Source organism: Cyprinus carpio, chromosome A14 (genome assembly GCF_018340385.1).
Source record: "Cyprinus carpio isolate SPL01 chromosome A14, ASM1834038v1, whole genome shotgun sequence".
Classification (NCBI taxonomy): Eukaryota; Metazoa; Chordata; class Actinopteri; order Cypriniformes; family Cyprinidae; genus Cyprinus; species Cyprinus carpio.
Window position 1 is genome coordinate 23,707,498 of NC_056585.1, and position 25,492 is coordinate 23,732,989.

At 36.0% G+C, this 25,492-nt stretch overlaps 1 protein-coding gene across 1 annotated transcript in view; it reads right to left on the reverse strand.

The window, feature by feature from the left end:
- The window catches only part of LOC109045056 (teneurin-2), a 138,390-nt gene that overhangs the window by 14,662 nt on the left and 98,236 nt on the right, over positions 1 to 25,492 (reverse strand). Inside the window, exons 3-5 of the mRNA XM_042770552.1 lie at positions 19,757 to 20,056; positions 5,462 to 5,503; positions 3,352 to 3,627 (exon numbers count right to left, since the gene is read on the reverse strand). Of these exons, the coding sequence (XP_042626486.1) occupies positions 3,352 to 3,627; positions 5,462 to 5,503; positions 19,757 to 19,985 (547 nt within the window). The 5' untranslated portion in view covers positions 19,986 to 20,056. The remainder of the gene's footprint in view (positions 1 to 3,351; positions 3,628 to 5,461; positions 5,504 to 19,756; positions 20,057 to 25,492) is intronic.

Sequence of the window (25,492 nt, forward strand, 5' to 3'; positions counted from 1 at the left end):
TTGGTGCTGCTGACACATCCATATAACAAGGCAAAAGAGGAAAATGAGAGAGAGAGGAGTATATTGAAGTACATCAGCATACACAAAAAAAAGTGAAAGAAAAAAGATAAGGGGCAAAGATGGGGTGAGACTTCAAAGTGTGTTAGAAGTGGAAAGACAGAAATGACAGATTTACCTGCTTCTATTTTGAACAAACGCTTTCTTCCTTGTGAGAACACATCCACTGAAAGCAATATCCCGTTTCTAATTCAGTTCAGCTGCAAGAAAGCTTGATTTTCTCGAGCACAGACTCACAGAAGTATCAATCACACCCTATCTAGTTTTTCATCAAAATATATCCAAATGAATAATAACACAAATATACACAAAACAAACAAAAAAATAAAACTAATGGATGCATAAGGCCAATTTTCAGAAAAAAGGCCAAAACTGGGTAAAATAATACTTATAGATTCACTATACTTATATGTAGACCTTCACGATGACTGCTCAATAAAATTTAAAATACCACCAACTGAATTTTGATAGGCTCTTAGCAGCCTGATTTTAGGCATATGTTAGCCCCTGCCATGAATAAGATGCATGAAACATTCGTTCAATGAAATAGTTAAGATGGGCTGAATTAATAGCATAATACTATGTATTTACAGTATATGGCAGAAATAGTAAGAGTGGTATGCTAGTATACCAAATGCATACCAAATCACGATAGTAATAGCATGCCAAATGTATATTTTCTACCTTTTATATGACAGAAATAGTAAAAGTAGTATGCTAGTATACCAATCACATACTGAATTACAAGAACAGCATGCCAAACTCATAATTTCTACATTTCAAATGGCAGAAACAGTAAGAGCAGTATGCTAATTGCCTACTGAATTAAATTTCTTCTTCAAAAATAAATAAATATTGTAGAATTCTATTCTGTATTCATATTTTCTAATTTTCATATAGCAGAAACTGTAAGAGCAGTATGCTAGCATGCTATTAATAATATCATAATGAATTCATATAAACATATGAAGATATGGCAGAAGCTGCAGTAGTATGCCATTCTCTTATTCAATTAATTGATTTAAATATTTATAATGTAGTGTCTCTGATAGTAGTATGCCATTCAAAATAGCATGCTGAATTCCCATTTTTATATTTCAGAAATATGCAAGCATGTTATTAGAAATGTCATACTGAGTTATTTTCTTTAGAAAATAGTATAAGTATGCTAGTGTATTATTTGGAATAGTATACTGATTTCATATCTTTATATAGCAGAAGCAGTAGCATGCTATTTAGAAGAGCATACTGAATTCTTACAGTATCCTTATATGGCAGAAACAATAAAAGCAGTGTGCTTTTTGGAATAGGATACTGAATTCATATCTTAATAAAAGTAAACATGCTAGCATGTTATTCAGAATATCATAATGAATTCAGTAAAAGTAGTATGCTAGTATGCCAAGCAACTGAGAAATTATGTATATTGTAGAAAGAGTAAGGGTAGTATGCTAACATGCTATTCAGAACAGTGAATTCTTATCTTTATATGGGCGAAAAAAATTATATCAGATGAATTTTTTTTCTTGAATTTTACGGTTTCTCTGTGACTCACACATCCTGCACAGATTATCAGGCACAGCCTGGTGCGACGTTTAATTGGGATTTCAGTGGGAATGAGCCACGGTGCCACAATGAGAGATGGTGTCCAGCTCGCGTCCACTGCTGTCGGAGCAGACAGGCATGCGATCTGGTGACTGGCACATGCTGTGCCCACGCGCTTCCCGTGCCGTAAAAACCGAAGACGGCACAAGGAAACAGCGGCCGGGAGATTAGCGTGGCAATTATCTGTGAAGCAATTATCAGCCGGCGAGATGAAAACGACTGCTTTCCAAGGTGTTTCTTTATGTGTTTAAGCTGTAGAGTAGTTTGATAAATTGTCAGAGAGAGTTTGAACGATGCTAAAATTCACAGCTGACGGATCTGTTTGAGGTCTGATACAGTGAGAACTCAATTAATTAGGAGGAGTTTTTGCCTTTTCATTAACCTACTCTGACACTTTCTACTAGGGATGTAATGATTAACTGCGAGCCGGTTGAAAATCAATTCAAATATGTGACTATTCAAAACAGTTGAGATGCTAAACAAATCGCGTTTCAATTACGGGTTTATATGAATGTATGTCTGAGGGGAACTTACTGTCTTTAGAAAAGTTTAGATGGCATTTTTCTTTTCATCTTGCCTCTGTGTAATGCATATTAAAGTTCATAAGTGCAGCACTGTTTTGTTTTTTTTTACAGCGGAAACCAAGGAAACGCTTTAAGCGCCACCTTCTGGCAGAGAGTGAATCTGCATCTCGTCCAGCCCGCCTTCTCTTTTCCATTTCATACATATATTATTTTATAAATAAACAAAACTGAAGTCAAACAAACCATTCTTTTCTTCCAACTAACAAATCAAATCAAACAATCTTTTCATTGCATGTATGTAAAATCAATAATATGCATTTTATGTTATGTTATGTTATTTTGCATATTTATATTTAAATTTTGTTATTTAGCAGACGCTTTTATCCAAATTGACTTACAAATGAGAACAATAGAAGCAATCAAAACCGACAAAAGAGCAATAATATGCAAGTGCTATATTAGTATATTATTATAGTGTTATATTTCAATTCCATAAAGAAACGTGCAGCATTTTGTCCAAGCAATAACAAAAGGACACATTTAATTGATAATTTGTCTTAAATCTCATTTTGTTAAAAAAAAGTTGAGTGAATCGTTACATCCCTACTTTCTACAAACTATGAGAAGATTTAAGATCACCCAAAACTGATCTTCCTGCCAGGAAAGGTACCGGGAGGATTCAGTCGTCAACAATAACATCCATCCAGGCAGATGTGTGGAGAAATGCGTGGGGGGAGAAAAGCCACAACATTTTCGCTTGATGAACATGTGCCCTTTTGACATTTTTAAAACTTCTTTTGGTGAATGATCTTTTTATATTAACTGAGTGTGACATGTCATGTTGTATCCAATCTATTTATACACCTCTTCAGTGGCAGATTAGCTTTAAAGCACTGCAGTTTGACTAACAAAAGCAGCTGTGGTTTGGGAAATGATTACAGATGCACAGTGACACCCAGGTAAGAGCAACACAAAATGAAATTAATTCAGCTCTAAACGAGTCGAACAAATAAAAGTGAATGTTTTATCACGTTGCACATTTTTGGCATCTGTTCTCACACACCTTACACTCAAAATCGCCTTAAAGATTTCTGTCGCACCCTCAATTTCTCGTAAACACCACACTCGCTCTCTACTCTGCTAATTCTCACATGCTATCTCTCACCTGATTCGTCATCAGACTTGTTCTCGTTCTCGGAGTCGGTGAGGGTGAGAGCTGAGTTCTCCCGGCTGGAGAGGCCAGAGCTGCGGCGGGACTTGATGTCATGGCCGGCCCACAGCTGGATGGCTCGCTCCGGTGAGATCGGGCCCTCTGGGTCAGAGTCCGCGTCGGAGCTGGCACTCAGAGAGTAGCCACGCTGCAAGAGGCCGATTTCAGGGCAGTACGCATTCTGATGGGGGGCCGGTTCACAAATGCCCAGCTCGGCTAAAGTAAAGTTCCCTAAAATGGTAAAAACAAAGCACAACCTGTCAGTCATCAATGCATATGGAGGGAATGGCCTGAGGCGGCTGTGATTCATCCTGTGAAGAAAGTCATTTACACACACACTACACACTGCAGCTATACTAATCAAGAAAGTTAACCAACTAAACTAAAGAACTATGCTTAGACAGTGCATACAGCCTTCCTAATAGCATCCAAAATGAAAAAGCATCACTTGGCAGGACATAAAACACAGGATATCGTGACTGTACACTACTTTGGTAATGACTCGATACTAAAACAAAACACAAATTATGATACCGGACCAGAATTACAGCATTAATATTGATCAAACAACAATACTGACAAGAAAAAAGTAAAATAAATAATAATAAAAAGAAAACAACTCTTTGCTTTTAATTTACTTCTTACTGTTCCCTTGACTGCATGATTAATATTTACTTAACTGAGAAATATTTGAAAGCCTTGCACTTGGTTTTTGGTTAATTTGTTCAAATTTGTAATAATATTGAACAGTTTTAAAAAAGGAGTATTATTTAGCATATTAGTTTTTGCAGTGGTATTACAAATCATGAGATGTCAGTGGTATTGGTATGAATGTTCGCCAATAATCTGCTTCTTTTTCTAGATGCAAAGGAGGAGCTGTGAGTGCTTTTTACTCTTAACAATTTATTTATACTTTCAAAAGTATATGAATAAATAAATAAAAATTGTCCGAAATGCACGCATGTGTTAAACAAAATCTAAAGGGAGAGTTATATTGTTACAATATATCACAAAGTAATGATCACTTATTCATTTACCAAATAATAAAAATAAAAATAAACATTTACGCAAAGTCCAGTGGCATGTTTGCATCTCTCTCTCTCTGTCTACAGTATATACACAGTATATACACACACACATTCTCTTCAGATAATTGTAAGTTTTTCCTATGTTTGTCTCTGGACATTTTAAGGCACTATTCTTTGTAAATCTGCTTTGGAACAATACAGTATGTACTGTGAAAAAAACGCTATACAAATAAATTGAATAGAACTGAATTGAACATTTAAACTATATTAAGGCAGAGACTCACAAAGCAAAGGGGGGCAGCTGGAGCCTGAGGTTTAACAGCTCAAATCAGTGGACGTCAGCTCAGACGTCAGGTTATGTGCGGTGCAGGGCTAAGGGGCCTATTTTATACTGCAGCACTTTACCTGCTGCGAAATTTCTCTCACAGCATCACACCTCCTACTTTGATGAGTGTGACCGTGCTCATGCACACACACAACCTCAACTACCACATTCACAGAGAGCTGGACACACACACACGCATATATGTGTATATATAGCACGCCATCCAAATTAAATTAAAGCACATCAAACTGAATCAATAAACACAACGGAGTCCCAATTAAGGACAGGCTGTGGGAAAACAATTAAAGGATAAGGCATGCACAACCAATTTCTTCTCTCCAGTAATTAAAAGAGTCAATGCATGCCCTCCAATCAGCTGTAAACAAAGCAGCAATTTCATTCATTAACACTCCTAAACACAAAAATCCACACAGCCTCTGATATACACATTTAAAAAAAAGACAACATAACATCATATTCACTCCATATACTATGCGGTGGGTGGACATAAAACACAAAACACTTCTGATTGTAGTAGCTCAAAAATAATTATTCTTTTCAAAATAACTTAAGTTGTATGCTATGGGAACGACACATTAACAACAACTAATATAACTACACAGCTACAAAATAACTCTGGACTTTTCTATGTTACTAGTAATGCTACAAACACAACTAGTACTGCTATCAGTCTAGTCAGACCGTACTGTACCTGACATGAAGTAGCTCAGGAATGGGGAGAGATCCATGTACTCTGCGAGGGCAACAACAACACAAAACACCATCTTTAATACAAAACAAACTCGCATTTAACCTGATACATTTATCACATACTGCACTAACATTTCTTCAATCAACACACAAAAAATTTATAACACTAAAGATTGATAACTACTGCTTTTCAGAAAAGCATAAAAAAAGAATAAAACAGGTTTGACTGTTTTTGACTGTGAAGAAACAGACCATCTTGCTCCCTTCTTATGTTTACAAATTTCTAGTACAGCCAGATGGAAAAATACCATAGTAAACCAAAAGAATGGGCATCTTTTTTCTCAAACTGGGAATCATTCCCGGAGTGGGGACCGATCCCAAAAACACACTCAAAGCCTGTCGAAATCACAAATCCCAAAGGAGGTGGTCTTTCACAGAGAGAGGCTGCAAAAACAAACCCACCATCTTTAAGACCATGTAATGTCATCAAAAAATCTCAAAACTACAATATGTTCTTTTAAAGTTCTCCAAAATACAACATACTTGTGTGCGAGTGTGTGTGTATTTCATTCTCATTTCAGATGTTCAGATTTTTACATTGGCTGGTGGATGCAGTTCTTTTTACAGAATACCTATTCTCCTGTGGGTTATTTACTCAATTACACACTTTTCATTACCTCTGAGAACCTCTGATTGGGGATCATGACAATCTCCTCATATCAATGACCATGCCTGTTTCTTCATTGCACACACTTCACTTCACCTGTGCTTACAATGACTGCAGGAAGAGCCACCGCGATCCATATATTCTTGATCTCTGGCTTTCTATTTCCTGTGCTCACTCTTCTCCTGACAGTGGTCCTCAAATAGTAGAACTCAATTCCTACATGTCACGCATTTACTGAGGTTACCAAACTACTTCCTACAGCTAGCAAAGTCAATGGTGTCTGAGGCAGTAAAACAATTTGCCCTTGTTCTGTAGTTGTCTAAAACATCACAGTTTTAATAATGAACTGTTTACCAGCAACACCGTCTGAAAATATACTATTTATAGGTCATATCTTTCATATTTCACAAATAATTTGCAGAAATAAAACTGCCACTTGTGCACAAACCCATGATGTAGTTTAATCTACATTTTTAATCATTTTACACATACATTGCATATAAAATAGCATTACAAAAGTTTGGAGTTGGTAAGGTGTTTTTTTTTTAATGTTTATGACATTAGTCTCTCATGCTGACCAAGGCTGCATTTATTTGATCAGAAATACAGTAAAATAAATCAATAATAATAGTATATTCCTGTGATGTCAAATTTAAATTTCTAAGAGCCATAACTCCAGTCTTAATTTATTCTAATATGCTGATTTGGTTATTACTATTATTTTATTTTATTTTTGTGTGTGTGTGGAAACCATTCTGTATTTTTTTCAGGATTCATTGATTAATAGAAAGTGCAAAATAATTTTTTTTTTTTTTCAGTTTCAGTGTTTTTCAATCAATAATTAAAACTTAAATTTACTAATTTATTATATTATTTGTTATTAATATTTTATTTTAACTGTCTCTTTCAACGCTAGTGTATAGAACACAATAACACTTCAAATAACAGAAGAAAACAGCTGCATTTTAATTGATCACCACACGCACACAACTTAAAATAAATCTGAAAATAATTAAACGAATAGTAGAAACAGTCAACAATATGGTATAATTTGCATGATTTTTCATGGTGTGCTGGGAAACAGTACCACAATCAACTCAGCCAATATCACTATATATATATATATATATATATATATATAAAGAGGGGTCTCAAAGACTGAGATGAGTGCAGAAAGTGCTAGAAAGCTTAATACAAATACACATATTCATAATAAAACAAAATGAAAAAAAACCCCCACTACTTTTTATCTCTAATGTATATATGTTTAGTTAACAGACTGTCATATCCGTAAGCTCTTATTCCAGCTTTATCTGTGCATATGAGGTACAACATATTGACCCTCTTACATCAACAGTATGCACATTTTAAGCTACTTTGGTGAACCTGCCAAGCGAATCAATGTAAATATAAATGCAAATAAAAAAATAAAACTGGTAGAGAAGGTAGGAGGCAGCTCATCGGAGAGAGAGGGAAAAAAAGTGATACATTATCACAGTGATTAACAGTGTGTGTGCACTTCACATATGTACAGCTGACTAAGAAGCCATCTGTGCAGATCTGAATTCACAGTTGTGGATAGTGTTATTTAAAGATCTGTCAACTGATCTAAAGTAATGGATCTATCTCTCTATCTATATATTTATCTATTCATGCATGCATAACTTTCGTATTACATTTTAGGTGCCAAATCAGTCTAACATGTCTTAAGAAAAAAGTTCAGAACTAGTTTCAATAATTCTAAAGACCACAGGAGGGTGGCGTAGGGTCTTAAAAAAGGGCTTTTAGAGAGGTAATTTACACATCCAGTGCTCATATACACACTCTAGATCTGTTTCTCCCCAATTCTTTTTTCAATTAAAAACCTTACACATGCCCAACAAAAAACAATGAAATAAATCACGGGCCTTGCGCCCCCGAGGACTGACTCAAATGCCATTTTAGGCCCCAAGACTGGAAATCTGTCCTCTGGTCATTATACTTCATCAGACCCATGAAAGAAGCATTTGACTTTTCTGAGAGATGGGGCTGATTGGCCGTTTGAGTAATATAAAAAGACCTCCGTTTCAGCAGGGAGAAGGATGTGATTTCTGCGTCTAGATCTGCATGCCTCTCTGTGGTCTCTCTATAACCCCCCACACCCCACTACTGATGATGGTGGGTAATGGACCTGCTCCAGAGAGCGTCTTTGTGCTGCATGTTTGTTCATGTTCTGTGGGCTGATGGTTATTACTGTTATTGAAGGCATGCGCTGAGGAAATGACTCTGTGGGAACCTGCGAGAATAAGTGAACGCTGCCTGAATCTTATTTAAATCTGCCACTTGACAAATTGAGACTTTACCTCTTTTAAAAGAAACTTTGGGAAGAGTTACGTGTGGGGTACAGCACTTTTAAATTGTCACACCTACATAAAATATGTAGGAGAAATCACGCACAGTGAATCCAAAAAGGATTTGGACACTTTAGGCATATTTTAAAATGAATAATTGTCACTGTGTTAGAATATCAAACCGAGTGACATATGATTTATATTTATTTAAAGAGCCAATTTCACAAGAATATCTTGGTTGGATGACATCAACCTTGTTGGTAGACTAAACAGGAAAAAAGTGAACTGAGTTCTGACATTTTGACTTATTAAAGTGTGGAATAAATGTCGAAATACTTTTTAGTGCTACTGTATATGCTGTAAATTATAAAAATGTAACAAATAATAATAATTCAATTTGAAGCCCACTTTTCCACCATGGAATAAATAAATAAATAAATTGTGACTTTTTCTCTTACAATTCTTGTTTAAAATAGTGGTTAAACTTTATATCTCACAATTTCAACTTTTCCTCACAGAACTTTCAGTTGCACATTGATGACTTGCAATTCAGAATTTTTTCTTAAACATCACACAATTTTGGATTTACATTTCACAAATCTTAGTTTATATATATATATATACATATATACATATATACATATATATATATATATATATATATATATATATATATATATATATATATATATAATATATATATACACACCAAAAAAAAAATTCCACCAATTTACAACCAAAAATAAAAGACTGCCACAGTTACTTGTCGTTTCTTTGTAATCAATGAAATTTACAACCAATTTCAAAGTAAAAATTGTTTCTGCACCAATTTCTTTTCAGTGTACAGGGTTAATACAGAGAGTATGAGGATAAATAAACCCTGATATAAAGAAAAGGAGCTATGTAGAGCAAAAGGAAATAAATCAAGGTCAGCCTGCTGGGATCCAGGTAAGGTATGCAATGAAGTGGATCGTGGGATTTTGGTGCCATTAATGAAATTACACAGCTGGCTCTGAACCCCTCTAGATATCTACACCCAGGTCCATTCTCTTTTTCAGCTCACGCACATACACAACCATGACACCTTCAATCAATCAGCACCCATTCAGATTTGCCTCTTATTCAACACTCACTGTATTGTGCTCTCCAAGCAACTCGCAAATGTAGTGCTCTATAATTATATTGCTATAGAGATGCAGTTGGGTTCCCCATCATTTGCTCGTGACTGCTACACCTACATTTGATAGAGATACAGATTTTCCATAATTGACTGACAGCATACTGCTCTCCATGGTAAATCAGCTCCTGCCACAGATACAAGTAACAGGTAACAAGTTCATTTCTTTAATTTACACCATAATTCATGCACATAACCTTTCATTTTTAAGACATTTTTTGATTGAAGAATATAAATGCAAACAGCATATATATATATATATATATATATATATATATATAGCTGACCATATATATATATGATTATATTTATTTATTTATTTTTAACAGAACTCGCTTATGCTTACCAAAGCTTCATTTATTTGATTTAAAAAAATATAGATATGGGTATATAGTATATATATATATATATTGATATATATATATATATATATATATCGATAGTATATATATATATATATATATATATATATATATATATATATATATATATATATACACAAAAATAACAATAACAGTTATCTATTTAAAAATGTTATTTATTCCTGTGATGGCAAAGCTGATTTTTCAACATCATTACACCAGTCTTTAGTGTCACTGATCCTTCAGCAATTTGGTGATAAAGATATATTTATGTGTGTATATATATATATATATATATATATATATATATTGATATATATATATATATATATATATATATATATATATATATATATAAAATCAATGTTGGATGTTTATTATTTTTGTGGAAACTGTGATGCATAAGTATTTTATTTTATTTCATTTTGGGTTCTTCGATGAATACAAAGCTAAAAAAAACATTTATTTGAAATAGAAATCTTTTGTAACATTATACATTTCTTTATCGTCACTGTCAATCTAAAAAAAACATTTTGGGGATATTTATTTAACTTTATATTAAATGGCTTTTATTTTGACAGCACTAAATTTAAAACACACAAGAACTTTATCAACTAGTTCTGAAAAACTTAACAGAAAAAATAACTAGACATGTTTTAAGTATAAAATGTCAAGATGTGTCACAACTAGTTACTTTTAATACATTAATTGCACAATATTTTAATACAGTACTGTAAAAATAATGTCTCCCAGCACTGAAGATACCGAGCGGAAACAGCCGCTTCATCTTGGCTGAACATGTGAGGATCACATATAGCACGCTGTCTGATTCAGAGCCTCCTACCTGTCCCCGTGACATCAGATCCTGCGTGGGGCGTGCTGGCGCTGTAGGTGGTATGCCATCATCGGTGGTCTCAGAAGGGCAGGGTGTTAATTGAGAGGGTTTACGCTCAGCAGCAGGTGTCCGGTGAGTTTTAACAGCATACTTTGTTCCCAAGATGCATAGCACATAATTAGGGCCCCCATTAATGTTGGGACATAGAGTTAACAGCTAAGCAAGAACAGGGCCCTCAGTGTCAAACGCACTGCCCCATGTGAGCCACCCGCACCACACGGCCACTCAACACCTTTTAATTGAGCCGCAGAAATAGATCTGACCCCACTGGGAACCATTTTGTTTCTCATAAACCACCTGACATAAACCTATGGTATTAACACCAACACATACGCTGCAAAAGCTTGACATGTTTGAAGACCTGAAGGAAGCAGATCTAAAGCCTAGGGGAGCGCTAAGAGGGTGAGTATATTTTTTTGGCATTCGAGTTGGGGTCCCATTGGTGGCATCTGGTTAACAGTTTGTACATTTGTGGTGACAACTTTATCAAAACATCTGTCTGCATTTAGCACTCCATTACACCCGTATAATAGCTTGAGTTGTATTTACTAATCAATCGAGAGAGCACCAAAAAACATATCTCTAATTTATGAGACCTTCAGTATTTCCAATTACACCACAAGCTCGCTGCTCATTACACAAAGTGTCATTTTAACCTCTGAAAAGAAAAAAAAAAAAAAAAACATGAGAAATGTCTGAATGTTTTACGGAGAGTCTCCAGGCGCTGAGCGAGATGCTTTATAAGACTGGATTTGACAAAGTATTAAATACCCTGCGCTCAGCAGCGTAGTGCCATAATTGAACCCAAGGGCAAAAGCCCCCCAAATTGCAGCCACTTAGCCACGCTATACTGTACCAAACATTTAATAATTAAAAGAATCCTTCCTACAGAGGGATAAAACAACAGCCTCAGAGATACAGGCAATGCCATCAGCAATTAAACAGAGCTCAGCAGGCTGGTGTCAGAAGAGGTGTCACAGCTGTCCAAATTGTGAGTTTAACCAGCATGTCATGAGTGCTATTAAGCACCAGCTGACCCCCTGATGGCCTTCCGGTCATTGAGTCTTGTCTTTTTGGATATGGTGTTCTTGTACCGCGGTAAGCTCCTTCATTAGACTTCTCAACCACCCACTGCAGCTGCCATGGACAAAAGGGTGTTTGGAGGTAGGACTTGGAGGACCGAGACCCACAGGGACATAACTAGTAACCTATATTATTCTATCTGTAATAGGGTTGTGCCGATAGACGATAATATCGTATATCAACGATGGTCGGAGATATCGATGATAGCAGATGTCTTTGTCGATAGTCAAGACTATATTAGGCTCATTCTCCTATAAATGTATTAAATGATTATTATTATTATTATTAGGCGGCCTATCATAATTCGGCTATTATTATCAAATTGCCCCGCTACTTCACTTCAGTACCGCATTTCACACTCGCTCGCAAATGAGGATTAGAGCCTGTAGTCAGTGAAGGAGTCTCCATCCACAAACAGACGTACATCGTCTGCTGATAAAAGGTATTTTGTTGAATTTTAACAAGTAATCTGAATGGCATATATATGTGCAATATTTTAAACGAGCCCTCACTAACTGAGTTTAATGCCACAGTTATGTTAGAATGCTTATCATTCTTGTTTCTGTGGCGGTGCGTCGGGCTCGTCATGCGGAGCGCGGTCCGGAGCGCTGTATCACTGATGTATCCGTTCAATTGAACTTTACTGCAAATATATGAATGTACCTGTTTTAAATACTTTTATATTTAACGTGTTCGTTTATGTCCAATATTTAGTGTTAAACTGTTGGTCTTTAAAATAAATCTACTTTTGATTTTCATCGTTGACTGCAGACTAATAACTTTGCTCTGATGCGGCAAACTCGACACAGGACGTGTGGTCCTAACAGCAATATATGACTGTTGTATCCGAATACTTTTTATATATATATTTTATATATTTAACGTTAGTTTATCAGTAGCATGTTTGAAAGTATATTATTTCGATTATTGGTGCTTTCATGGGCTCTCTCTCGCACGCACGCGTGGTTTAAAACACCACATAGTTATGAAATAACCTATGATAAGTACAGAGAGTCTCTCTCTTGCCGCCATGCATGCATGATAATATTGTGAATCGGCGATCTCACGGGCTGGCGATATGACGATTTGAAAAATGACCATACCGCCCAACACTAATCTGTAAGTTGTTTGCAGTTGCCAAGCAATGTATTAGCTTTAACATAGAGCTCACAGGTTTTTATTTATAGTCATTTCAAGTCAGCAGCTTTGAGCATAAATTAAATCAGAAAAAGTCACTGTTTTTAACCTTATCTTTATAAAAGGTAAAATGGCCCCATGCCAATCCTGCAAGCTATTCTAATTTTAAACTAGCTGTTTGTGAAGGGTATAGCACTTTTCACACGCACACACACAATAAAAAAATAAACTAATAAAACTCATTTAAAAAAAAATGCTGTTATTATTAGTAGCAGTAAAAATAGTAATACAAAAAGTATTTGCGACAAAAAAACAAAAACAAAAAAAAAAAGTTATTTGGACTAAATAGCAGGGGCCATATGTACATATATGCATATAAAATTTAATTTTTCATTAAATTATTCAGCCCTCATGGGAATCAAGATATCATAATGAAACAATGCTGGCTGTGATCATGATGTGCATTTGCCTTGAGAGATTCCAGAACAGATTAAAGGCTTTCAGCAAGAATATGCCATATTAAATTCTTAAAAGATTAAGGGACCTGTTAATGCAATTATTGTAAGCCTGCTGGCATATACGTACAACGTAAGATCAGCAGTGAGTGGAGACTGTCCAAATACCAAATATGCATTGTTAAATGTATAATTCTTAAATGCTAATTCTGAGTACTGGGACAGAACACACACACACAAAAATCTACTTATCAACTAAAATAAATTAAATACATGCAAATATAAATCAAAGAATAAAAAAATGCTGGATTACTCTGTTCAGAAGTTTTTCACCTATGTTTGGGTGTAATCTCCCGCTGTTTGAGCTTTTCACAAAATGCATGTTTTTCCTTGCCTATCACTCAATATGTGTCACACAGTCAGATACAAAAATAATGTGTCAAAAATGTATCATACACTTCAGTGAGTTAATGAATTGAGACTACAGGATGGTTTCAAATGATTTTCAGCTTGATCTATTGAACTGGTACCACAGTGAGACAGAACATCTTTAGGTGTTAAGCTAAATTTTGTACTTGACAAGGTTTTGTTTTTCTTATGTTGCAAATGGGTGACAGAATTGAAAGTTTTGACAGAAAATAAGCACTTAAATACTAACTGTAAATAAAGACTAAATTAATATAATATATATCATTTACATATATACTATTCTAATAATACTAACATTAATAAACATTTGTAATTATATTTAATTAATTATAAAATAAATCATGTATAAAAATAAAAATAGTACAAAAAAAAAACAGATTTATAAATAATGGTCAAATTAAGTTGTTCTGAGGACAAATGGTTTCAAGGGTAGTGAGGAAAATGTTTTTATAAAATAAAGAGAAATCAAATTAAATGGTATATTCTTTTTAAAGTGTGCAAATGAAAATCAAGCCAATTCATAAACAAATTCAATATATTCAGATATAATTTTTATACCATGTCTAAAGGATCAATGTTCGGACATATTTCTGATGTTTTTGGGGTTAATTAAATAATTAAAAGCATAAAAATATTTGTCTTGAATTGCACTTCTTTGCTTGTGTGCCTTGACAAGCAGTTACAGACAGAGGAGGCATCTGAAGCTTCAGGGACACTTGAAACCAATTCCCAAGCCATCAATGAGCAAACAAGAAAACTCTCAGCTGTCTCAAGGTTGATGTGAAAAGAGTTTCAGGGTGTTCGGGAGAGTGGACGAGGCTACAGGGCAATGAGAAATAGAATGTGACGAGGACAGCGAGAGACAGAGAGAGAGAGACTGCATTTAATCTCACAGTCTTTTATATTTAATACCCGCCAGGTTCTTTTGTTCTCCCTTTGATCTTTTCCTACATAGATTTATTGCGATACACCAACAAAGCACAGAATCAACAAAATAAAATAATCAATGAAATGCGTGACTTGACAGCTTATTCCACATCAAAACAGCAGCTGTGGGGTGATGAGAGAGGGACGGAGTGGGAAAAGTCGAGTACAATGTCACAAACAAACTGCTGACGGCTCCTTAACAGAATATGACTAACTCCTCCTTGCTTCTCTCTGAATACCACGCGCAAGCTATCTGCTTGTTTTAGCTCAGCTCATAAAGTAGGAATTAGGGGTTAGGCAGGGTGCCATGGTCCTCTGAAATCCACAACAGAGCCTGTGACGTTTGGAACAAGAACCAACACACAAATCCAGGATCAAACTGGATCCAAACAAACACCTCGAGGGACCGCTAAAGCTCCTGATGTGAAACTCATTAGTTCGGCAACTAATTCTCATTCTGTGTGGCACGACAAGTGATGACAATCTATAAAAACCCCAGATGCACATTTAATACAGTAGGTAGGGCTGTCAATTGATTAAAAAGCTCATTTTTTACCATTTTAATTATTTACTTAAATTTATAAATAATTGCACTAATTTAACAAATTAAATTAGCCTCCCTACCAAAAAAAAAGTGCTGTCAATAGTGTCCCCAACACAAATGCTGAGAAGCAACAAATAAAAAGCTTGCTGCAGCTGATGGTGTTGCAGGATGGGCCGCCTCTACTGAAGGCCTGTGCAGACACAGATGTGCCCCTGCAGGGGTGTGAAGACATAGAAGGGCAAAGAGTGATGGAACATTCGATCTACTGCCCTACTGCTTGCAGCTGGACCTTACGCTTTAGAGCCACCAGTGAGCCAAAGAGCCCAGCTCAGTTTTCATTTTCACCTAAGAGGGGCCATTACTGAGACGTCTAACACATCAGTTTATAGAAATAAGTGGCCAGATCAATTATAATCAAAGCACGGGATACTAAGAATCTACCTCTCCTAATCAATTCAATACTATGCCATTTACAACCATTTTGACTGATTAAGTGCAATTTTCCACTGTTCTGGCTAAAATGCCACTCCTAACAACTAATTGTAAATTACGTAAAGGGAAAGTCCACACAACAATGGAAATTCTGGCATTATTAACTCATCCTCATGTTGTTCCAAATCTGTATGCATTTTATTTTTATTTATTTTTTTTTATCTGTGGAACAGAAAAAAAATTATATTTTGTTTCAATTCCCAGTGACTTCAACTGTATTTTTTGTTGTTTATATAATTGAAGTCAATAGGAACTAAAAGTGTTTGGTCACCCACATTCTTAAATAACAACAAAAAAAATCCACATAAGAATAAAAAAATAAAGCCATAAATTATAATTCAAAAGTGGACAGATTTTGTGTGTGTGCATGCAGTTTGTATATTTTTGAGTTATTTGGCCATTAAATGTAATTGACTATTCTTAAAAGGGGACAGAATTTATTAATAATAATTATTAAGATCTATAATTATTATTTTACTTTTTTGTCAAACTGTTAAAGCAATTAGGAATGGTGCTGCTATTTCTGGCTAAATTTGTATAAAAAAGATATATACTATTTTGTACATTAAATAATAATCACTAAAAAATACATTAAAAAAAAATAATTTAAATTATCTAATAATTAAACATAATTAAAATAAATTACAGAATTAAAAAAGATTTGATTACATTTAAAAAAATTAATTACAATTAATTAAATTAATTAGATACTGATTTTTGTTTTAAAAAATAATGTTTTTTATTTATTTATTTACATTTATGTTATTTTATTATAACCATATTTATTTTATTTATTATTATTTATTTATTATTTATTTTGTTAAGTATGTATGTACGTATGTATGAATACATTTAAGTAAATAAAAATATGAACTCAAAATAAAAAACGAAAAAAAGCACGACCAATTAAGTATGTATGTACGTATGTATGTATGTATGTATGTAAATATGAATGAATAATTGAATGAATGAACGAATGAATGAAAGATGAAAGATGATAGCAGCAAAAGTACCATGTATCCCTAAAAAAAAATACAAAACATGTACTCCATGAATGCTTTAAGTACAGTTTTAAAGTTGTCTGATTGACAATCCTGACCTGTGAGCATGTCCTCATATCCCACAAAGCAAAGAGATTTAGAAATTGTAGGGCATTAAGAGTCAAATCTGCTCTCAGCGTGACTCTGAGGAGCATTAGGAGCATGCAGAGTCCACAAACACCAAATGGAGTCACAGTGAAAGGTCGGACTGTTCATTCAGACAGAAAATAGCTCTCTTAAAAAGTTGAAAAGTAATATTTCGCTTCCTCTCTGCGCAACCGTTAACGTGGGCCGTGATGACTATGTGAGTGAGCGGGAGAGAGCAGCGTAATTTGGCAGTGCCCTTTGAGTGCTATTACATATGGCCCCTTGCACACTGTTAGTCTCCCGTGGCAACACTTCCCACAGATGCATCTGCAGTCAGTGAGCTGCTATCGCCTTAAGTAGCCGAGCGGCATCAATCTGACGGCCACCAACTCTCTGCTTCTCCACAGCCACTGCGCCTGTCAGTCTGTCTATCTGTCCTCTCCCCTTCCAGTTCCCTACACCTACCCATAATTCTTGCTCACTGTCACTGTCACCGCACGTCCCCCAGGGACTGTAGGCCACTCCACCCCGGGCTGCGAGAGCTCTGGGATCTGTTGTCAGTGGTGCTGTGCTAAGTGCTGTGGCAAGAAACAGTTGAATGGAGGGAGAAAAAAAGAGGCTGCAATCTCTCCAGCGGGTTTGTCTTCCTCTTTCACTCGTTCTGGCTGTGATCAATGACATCGAATCCATTTCGGTGCAATCAATGCGGAACCAGCAGCGGCTCACGCAGAGGACGACTCGCAGGCCTGACACCGCCTTTTTCAAAGATGACCCATCCGTGGCATCGCTCCGGATCCACGGCAGCCTGCTCATTATGATGCCATAGAACTCGCTCTCTCTTCCTGTTACTGCTTCCTTTTCTAGCCAGACCCAGGTGAAGCGGCTGGCTTTTCTTATTAGCATCATCAAAGACATTCAAAAAGGGATGTAAAAGACAAAGATTATCTGAACCAATCAGTCAAGTCTGAGCTAGTAAGCCAGTCACCTTCAATTTGGATCCGCACCGATCAAAGGTCTCCTGCTATTTTCGCATGCATCTGCAGTTTGGCACTGTGCCGAACATCCCTTCACAGAGTCAGCAACAAGTCTACAGCCTGAGGCATGAATTGGGTCGACCGACGTAAGTTATAAGACGGCTAAGACTGAACAGGTGACGGCGGATCAGTGGCATCAATCTGAGGAACGTCTAAGGACACATTTGAAGCAGCAGGGGGCGGAATTGGAGGTACTTCCTGTAACTGAAATAACCGCTCTGAGATCGGGTTGCATTTTTTCTCCAGCAGCATGCGTAAACACAGAGCAGAGGGATTAGCTACCGGTGACATGGCCTGCAACTGAATACACTGTCCTGCTTTTGTGTTTCACACCTTCACTGTACAACATATGCCATGTAGAAGCACAGATATCCATGTCCAAAAACATCTAATCAAAATATAATCACTTTAACATTTTCTCTGTACATACCCTTAAATAAGAATGAAATTAAATCATGTTAGTCTCTAACTAGGTGTGAGAATATAAAGTGAATCATGATCTAATTTCAGAATGATTCCTGATACGTCTAAATTTGTTCTTATTCTGTTGTGCAAAAGCAAAACACAGTGAATATACAGTACACAGCCAAAACAGGAACCATCTCTTAACCATCTTATATTTACAGTAAGATTCACATTAAGATCACATCTAACAGCAGAGCTATCACTGATTTAATTTTTCCTTTAATTTCAATTTACATTTAGAACAAAATATGAACTAACAATCTATAATTACAAAACAATTCGAGTTATGATCAAAACACAGAATATTTATAAAATGAAATAATTTTCTTCCTTTGAAACATTTGCACCTTTATGAGATTCATACATTTATACTTTTAACAGTAGTATGCAAGACTCAAATGACTGGATGGACTAGTTAGCATACTCATGGCTAATGTTTCTATCATCGCACTTTGTCTCTAGTGCACACATAAGTGCCACCAAGAAAATCTGGTCTAAAACAAAACCTAACCATCAAATTTTTGATTGAATTACAGTAAACTTAAACTAAACTGTGTGTAATTTGGTAATTTAGTGCTTGACATATGTCATAATTAAAGGCAAAATATTGTACAGTTTGTCATACATACATTTTCATTCAAAAGTTTAGGGTCTCTAAGATTAATAATAAAAATGAAGAAATAAAAATTATGCTCACCAAGGCAAAGCTGTATTTATTTGATTAAAAATACAGTGCACAATATTATTACAATAATATTATAATATAAAATATTTTATATTTCTATGTATGATTCATTATGTTTTGTACTGAATTATCAGCAGCCATTAGTGTCACATGATTCAAGAAATAATTTTCTTATTATCCTCCATTTCTTATCATTGTTTAAATCAGTAGATTCTCTGATAGAAAGTACCAAAGAACAGCATTTATTTAAAATAGATGACTTTTGTAACATTATGAATATCTTTCTTGTCAACTGTGATCAACTGAATGCATCCTTAATATACAGAAGTATTCATTTTTGTCAAAATAGTAAATAAAAATAATAATAAATAAATACTGTATATATGATTATTTGGGGCTGAACCCTGTATTTTGGCCAAGTCTGTGTAGCAAATGTGCAGTTTATGTGAGCATATCTGAAACCTGTGGTATATTTTTGTGTTTTTACCTCCTTGTCTGGTGAACTCATCTGCTTCATGATGCACCAGGTCAGCCACACATCCCCCATAATGAAGGCGTGACTCATGATCGAAAGCCTTTAGGGTCTCGCTGGAGCTGTAGGATTTCTGGGTGGGTACGCGACATTCATCGTTGTCCAAGGAGGAGGTGGTGAACTGGAAATCTTTTCCACAGCGGCCATGGGTCAGTGTACGGTGCCTGCGCTCCTTCAGATCCATGACAGCTGCTGCAGCCCGATGATCAAATCAGTCCGCAAGGTGGAGGTCTCAACAGCTGTACAGTCCTTCACCTGGTAACACAAGACAACACAAATCAATAAAGTACAGAATATATATTCCCTGCTAAAAAGACAAGCATGGATTGCTGATTTGAGTTGGTAAGTGCTGGTATTGCCAGCCGAACAACATAGCCATAGCCAAGCAAATCCCAACCAAATAACATCCATATAATCTTTCCACACTAAAAAATCAATTACCAACAAAATCCAAACAGAAACAAAAATACAGGCAAAAACAGAATCAGAACTGATATGTGCAATTTATTTTACAGTATGTGCACTCACAGTGTACCTGCCTAAGAAAGCACTGGGCTATATAAGATGACTACATGGGTTAAGGTTAGGTTTAGTTATTATAATTGCTATAAAAAGTACTTGCGGAACAGGACTATAAAAAAAACGTCTACCAAAATGTATCTGTGTTACATGGTGCATTCATAAACAAAACAGTGGAAATGTATCTGTGTTACATGGTGCATTCATAAACAAAACAGTGGAGAAACACCTAAACAAAAAGAAGCAGCTGTCATAACAGCCATAATCACAGATGAAATAGTGGAGCAGGAACTGAGACGTGTGGAGGAGTGAAGTCATGATGCCGATGAAGAATGAGTGATAGAGTGAAAAAGAGGAGAAGGGGGAGGAGAAAGGAAATGACTTGAGGGCATTGCGAGTCTCTCCCTCATTATCGCAGACAGAGTGAGAAAAGCTCCCTCTGTGGATGAGAGAGGATAATCACAGATGCCTGGATGTGCCACGGAAAACAGAGAGCCAAACACAGCCCGGCCTGATCGTATCACACGCTCACACACAAAAACACCAGCACTAATCTATTTGAAATCCTATGCATACTGGCTGAGACGCTACCCCAGTCCTGAACTATCAAAGATAAGAACCAACTTTTTTTTTTTTTTTGAAAGTGCTTTTATCATTATAATATTTTGCTAAATTAAAATTATTTTTCGTATTTTCAGGGTTTTATTATAAATGTGAGTTAATATTATTACTGTGAAATTATTATAATTATTATTATTTAAACTCAGTAATGAACCACATGGTATTATGTGATTCACTGTGGTAACTTTGATTTAATCATAAAAACACTACAATTCAAAAGTTTGGGGTATTTTATTTTATTTATTTTTTTATTTGATGATCCGTTTATTTAAAGGTGTGCTATTATGTTTTTTTTTTTACTTTTTCAACTTCAGTTAGTCTATAATGTTGCTGTTTGAGCATAAAAAGATCTGCAAAGTTACAAAGCTCAAAGTCCAATTCAAAAGGAGATATTTTATTTAACAGAAATCACTTTTCAAAAAATACAACGAACGACTCGTTTGGACTACAACGCATATTTTCCGGGATTTGTGATATCACAAAGATCGACGAATTGAACGAGACCTGGTGAGCTGCACTAGAGAAGACAACGAGTGTTATCACTATGTCGGAGACACGCCAGTGTTCCCGAGAGAGACGAGCTTAGAGTGGTTACAATCATCCGGGTTTAAATCACACTTAAATTGATTTGATTTTGCTGCAATATTTAAACTGAAGCTCGTTGCAGGCAGCTATGGTAAGAGGGACTACATTTCCTGACCAGGTGCCGAGTGCTGTCAATCACAACACACTGGCCCAGCTAACCAATCACAGCACAGACTGGCCCAGCTAACCAATCACAGCAGATCTCGTATTCCAGAAAGCAGGCCTTTATTTGATACTGGAACTCTTCGAGCTGTTCATGCCAGACTAGGGAGAAAGGTATAGTAATAATGTAAAATATGTGAAAAATAATGTGTTTTTCAAACAAACTAATATGAGAGCCTGTTCTAGTACACTCCAAAAACAAAATCAAGACTTTGTAAAAGAGCATAATAGGACCCCTTTAATGCTTTTATGTGATTAAATGTGTTTATTTACATTAGCTATGACTAACTTAATCATAAGTACATTACCATTCAAAAGTTTGGTGTAAGAAAGAAAGTAATACTTTTAGTGAGCAAGGATGCACTAAAAATCGATTAAAGTGACCATAAGGACATTTACTGTATAAAGTTACAAAATATTCAAATTTCAAATTATTGCTGTTGCAAAGAACCAAACAAACACAAAAAAAAAAAAAAAAAAAAAAAAAAAAACTGTATTAAAAATTGGTTTTCAAAAATGGTAAGCAGAAATATTTCTTGATCACATAATCGGCATATTACAACAATTTCTGAAAGATCATGTGACTGAAGAATTAAGCTTTATAATCGGAGGAATAAACCACATTTCTAAATATATTAAACAGAATACTGTTATTTTAAATCGTTGTAATATTACTGTTTTTATTGTATTTTGAGCAAATAAATGTAGCCTTGGTGAGAAAAAATGAAAATTATCTGTAAAATAAAACCCCTAAATAAATGTAAAATCAACATAAAATGATGATGATGATGATGATGATGTTATTATTATTATTATTATGGTCAATCCTCATTTGGGTCATGGAAAGGTTTGCTTCACAAGTCATGGAGAGAGAGGGGTGTGTGATAAGCATAAAACTCAAAACACACACACAAAAATGCTGAATTAATACAGAGCATGTAAACATAAAAATACATTAAAAAAAAAAAAAAAAATACATAAATTTTCTCTGCACAGTTTCATTTTTTTTTTTTTTTCACCTTTCAGTGTGCAGCTAATCAGAGGCCATGTTTCTGACACAAATGCCATTCTAACTTCAGACACGATTCCACGGTTTTAGCATGAAAGCGAGTTGACAGTAATTAGACACTAATTAAATGTAAATTCACCCACATTAGTCCAGCTGCAGGCATCCTTCCTCCACAAACACACACAGTTATTATACCTGAGCCATCTGAGTACAGGAAACATCAGCCCCCCCCTCTCCTCCCTTCTTTACTAATAACTGCTGCCAGAACCTACCCGGCCTGCTCTTATCCCCCTCAACAAGCGCTCTCCATGCTGTTCCACCTACATTAGCTTGATTGGAGGAGAAGTCCACCGCCCCAGGGACGGTCCGGCGTTTGGTGCAGAGAGAATTATTTTCCTGTACGGCAACAGATCGTTACATAACAACACGGCCACTAGCTGTCCTGCACAGACTGAAAATAATTGAATATGCAGAGGAAAAAAATAATCAGGTCACCTAACGCGATAATTATTTACTGCGGAACACTCGCATAAAAGAATGAGAGAGACAAAGCGTGCGACACTGGCTTAATGCGGATTCATTAAAGGAGACTATAAGGTCATTTTAAGATTTGCCTCCAGTGTCTGTTGATTAGAAGCGGATATTTAATGTTTATAAAGGCCTCATTATGGGCTAAAATGAAACATTCAATCACTGAGGCCATTAATGGTTCAGAATGGGAGCGTTTACTATGGCGAATATAAAACGGATTATGGAACGTGAAAAGTCTTTGTTTGTAAATGAATGACCAATCACCGTATATGTATGTTCAAATACGAAACTGTCCATTTCAAGTTCTTCTTTTCATTGCATCTGACCTTTCTTCACTCCACCAGGCCTGCACTAGAAAGCTTTGTTGATGTCTGGAGTGGGTTATTTGGTCAGCCACTGGGCTGCAGGGGCCTTTCAGAGAACTGATTTAAGGTGCAGTGACGCGGGTTTCTTCGAGAGCATCACATGCGTGGGTGTGTGGGATGGAGGAAGGGCTAGTTAAAGGAGAGCCCTGGAGCTGCTCTAACACACAATGGTGAGATGATGCGCGATGTTGTGGAGGAGAACCGGGTCAATATGAGCCCAGGCTGTAGCACAACCAGGTCAGTCGTTCCATTCATTACAGGCAGTGAAGGAGAAGTGAGGCCTCAGGGATCAGAGCAGATCCTGCCTCCCTCTCCTCAGGCTCAGCCCACTGATACTCCCCCCCTTCACAGGACAGCCATCCTCCCCAGAGAGAGTGATGGGGGATGTGATGAAGACAGAGCCATGGAGTGTAGAGCAACAACAGGATGGTGGAAGAATCTAGGACAGGTGATCAATCTTTCTTCCTTTCTTTCTATGTACTTGCCTGTCCATCCATTTATCTATCCATGGGCTTGTCTATCTATCCATCCTATATATCCATCTATCCATCTGTCTGTCCCTCTATCAATCCATCTGTCCATCCAATCTATCCCTATCTATCCAACCTTCCAACAATCTATCTATCTATCTGTTTGTTTATTTATTAATCTATCCATCCATATATCTATCCATCTGTCTGTCTGCCTATCTATCTATCCATCCGTGGACTTGCCTATCTATCCATCTGTCTATCAATCTGTCTATCATTTATCTGTTTGTCTGTCTATATCAGTCTATATATCCATACATCTTTCTGTCTGTGTCATTGTCTATATATCAATCTATCTATCCATCCATACATCTATCTATCTATCTGTCTGTGTGCTTGTCTATCCATCCATCTACGTATCTATCTATCCATCCATACATCTATCTATCTATCTGTCTGTGTGCTTGTCTATCCATCCATCTATCTATCCATCTATACATCTATCTATCTATCTGTCTGTGTCATTGTCTATCCATCCATCTATCTATCCATCCATACATCTATCTATCTGTCTGTGTGCTTGTCTATCCATCCATCTATCTATCCATCTGTCTGTCTATCTATCTGCTTGTCTGTATATTTATCGATCTATCTATCCATACTGTGCATTTATTTATCTGTCTGTCTGTGTGCTTGTCTATCCATCCAACTATCCAACTGTCTGTCTATCTATCTATCCTTCCATCTATTTATCCTTCCTGTACCTACATGGATGTCTTCTGAAAGTGTGTACCTAAATAAACACACTCTAAAAAAAACAAACACACACGAGTGAACACACACACAAAAGCACCAAACAGAGAATGTAAACAAAAAATGAACAATGAATATCAGGTTAAGAATCTGTGTTCAACTTATTAAAACACACAAAAAGACACAGTCACAAACAAATAGACAAATAATCAATTCCCAAAAATACACAAACAGAGAATGTAAATAAAACAGCAGTGCAGACCATGAAATCACAGCTGAACTGAAGGCTTTACAGGAGAACGACAGAAGTGTTTTGAGTTAATCTGAAAAAATACAGAGGCAAATTTTTGGCATGGCAAAGAGCTTCTGCCTAAATTGAACTTTCAAGGACGAGAGCTTAAAAATGACACGGGTCTCCGCAGAAACAGCTCAGTATGAAAAATCTGACTGCTACAGAGAGATCACCAAGCATTTAAGCTGGGAGAACTCTTAGCAACGCAAAGACATAAACAAACCCTTAACCTCAGAGATTCAGAAATTGAAGCTTCACTGTAAATAATGACAATGTTCTATTCAAGATGGCAGGGTCACATTTTAGTTTAAATGTCCACACCAGCAACGTTAAACCCAGAATAACAAACATAGACAAACATGACCCTGAACTCTCATCACAGTA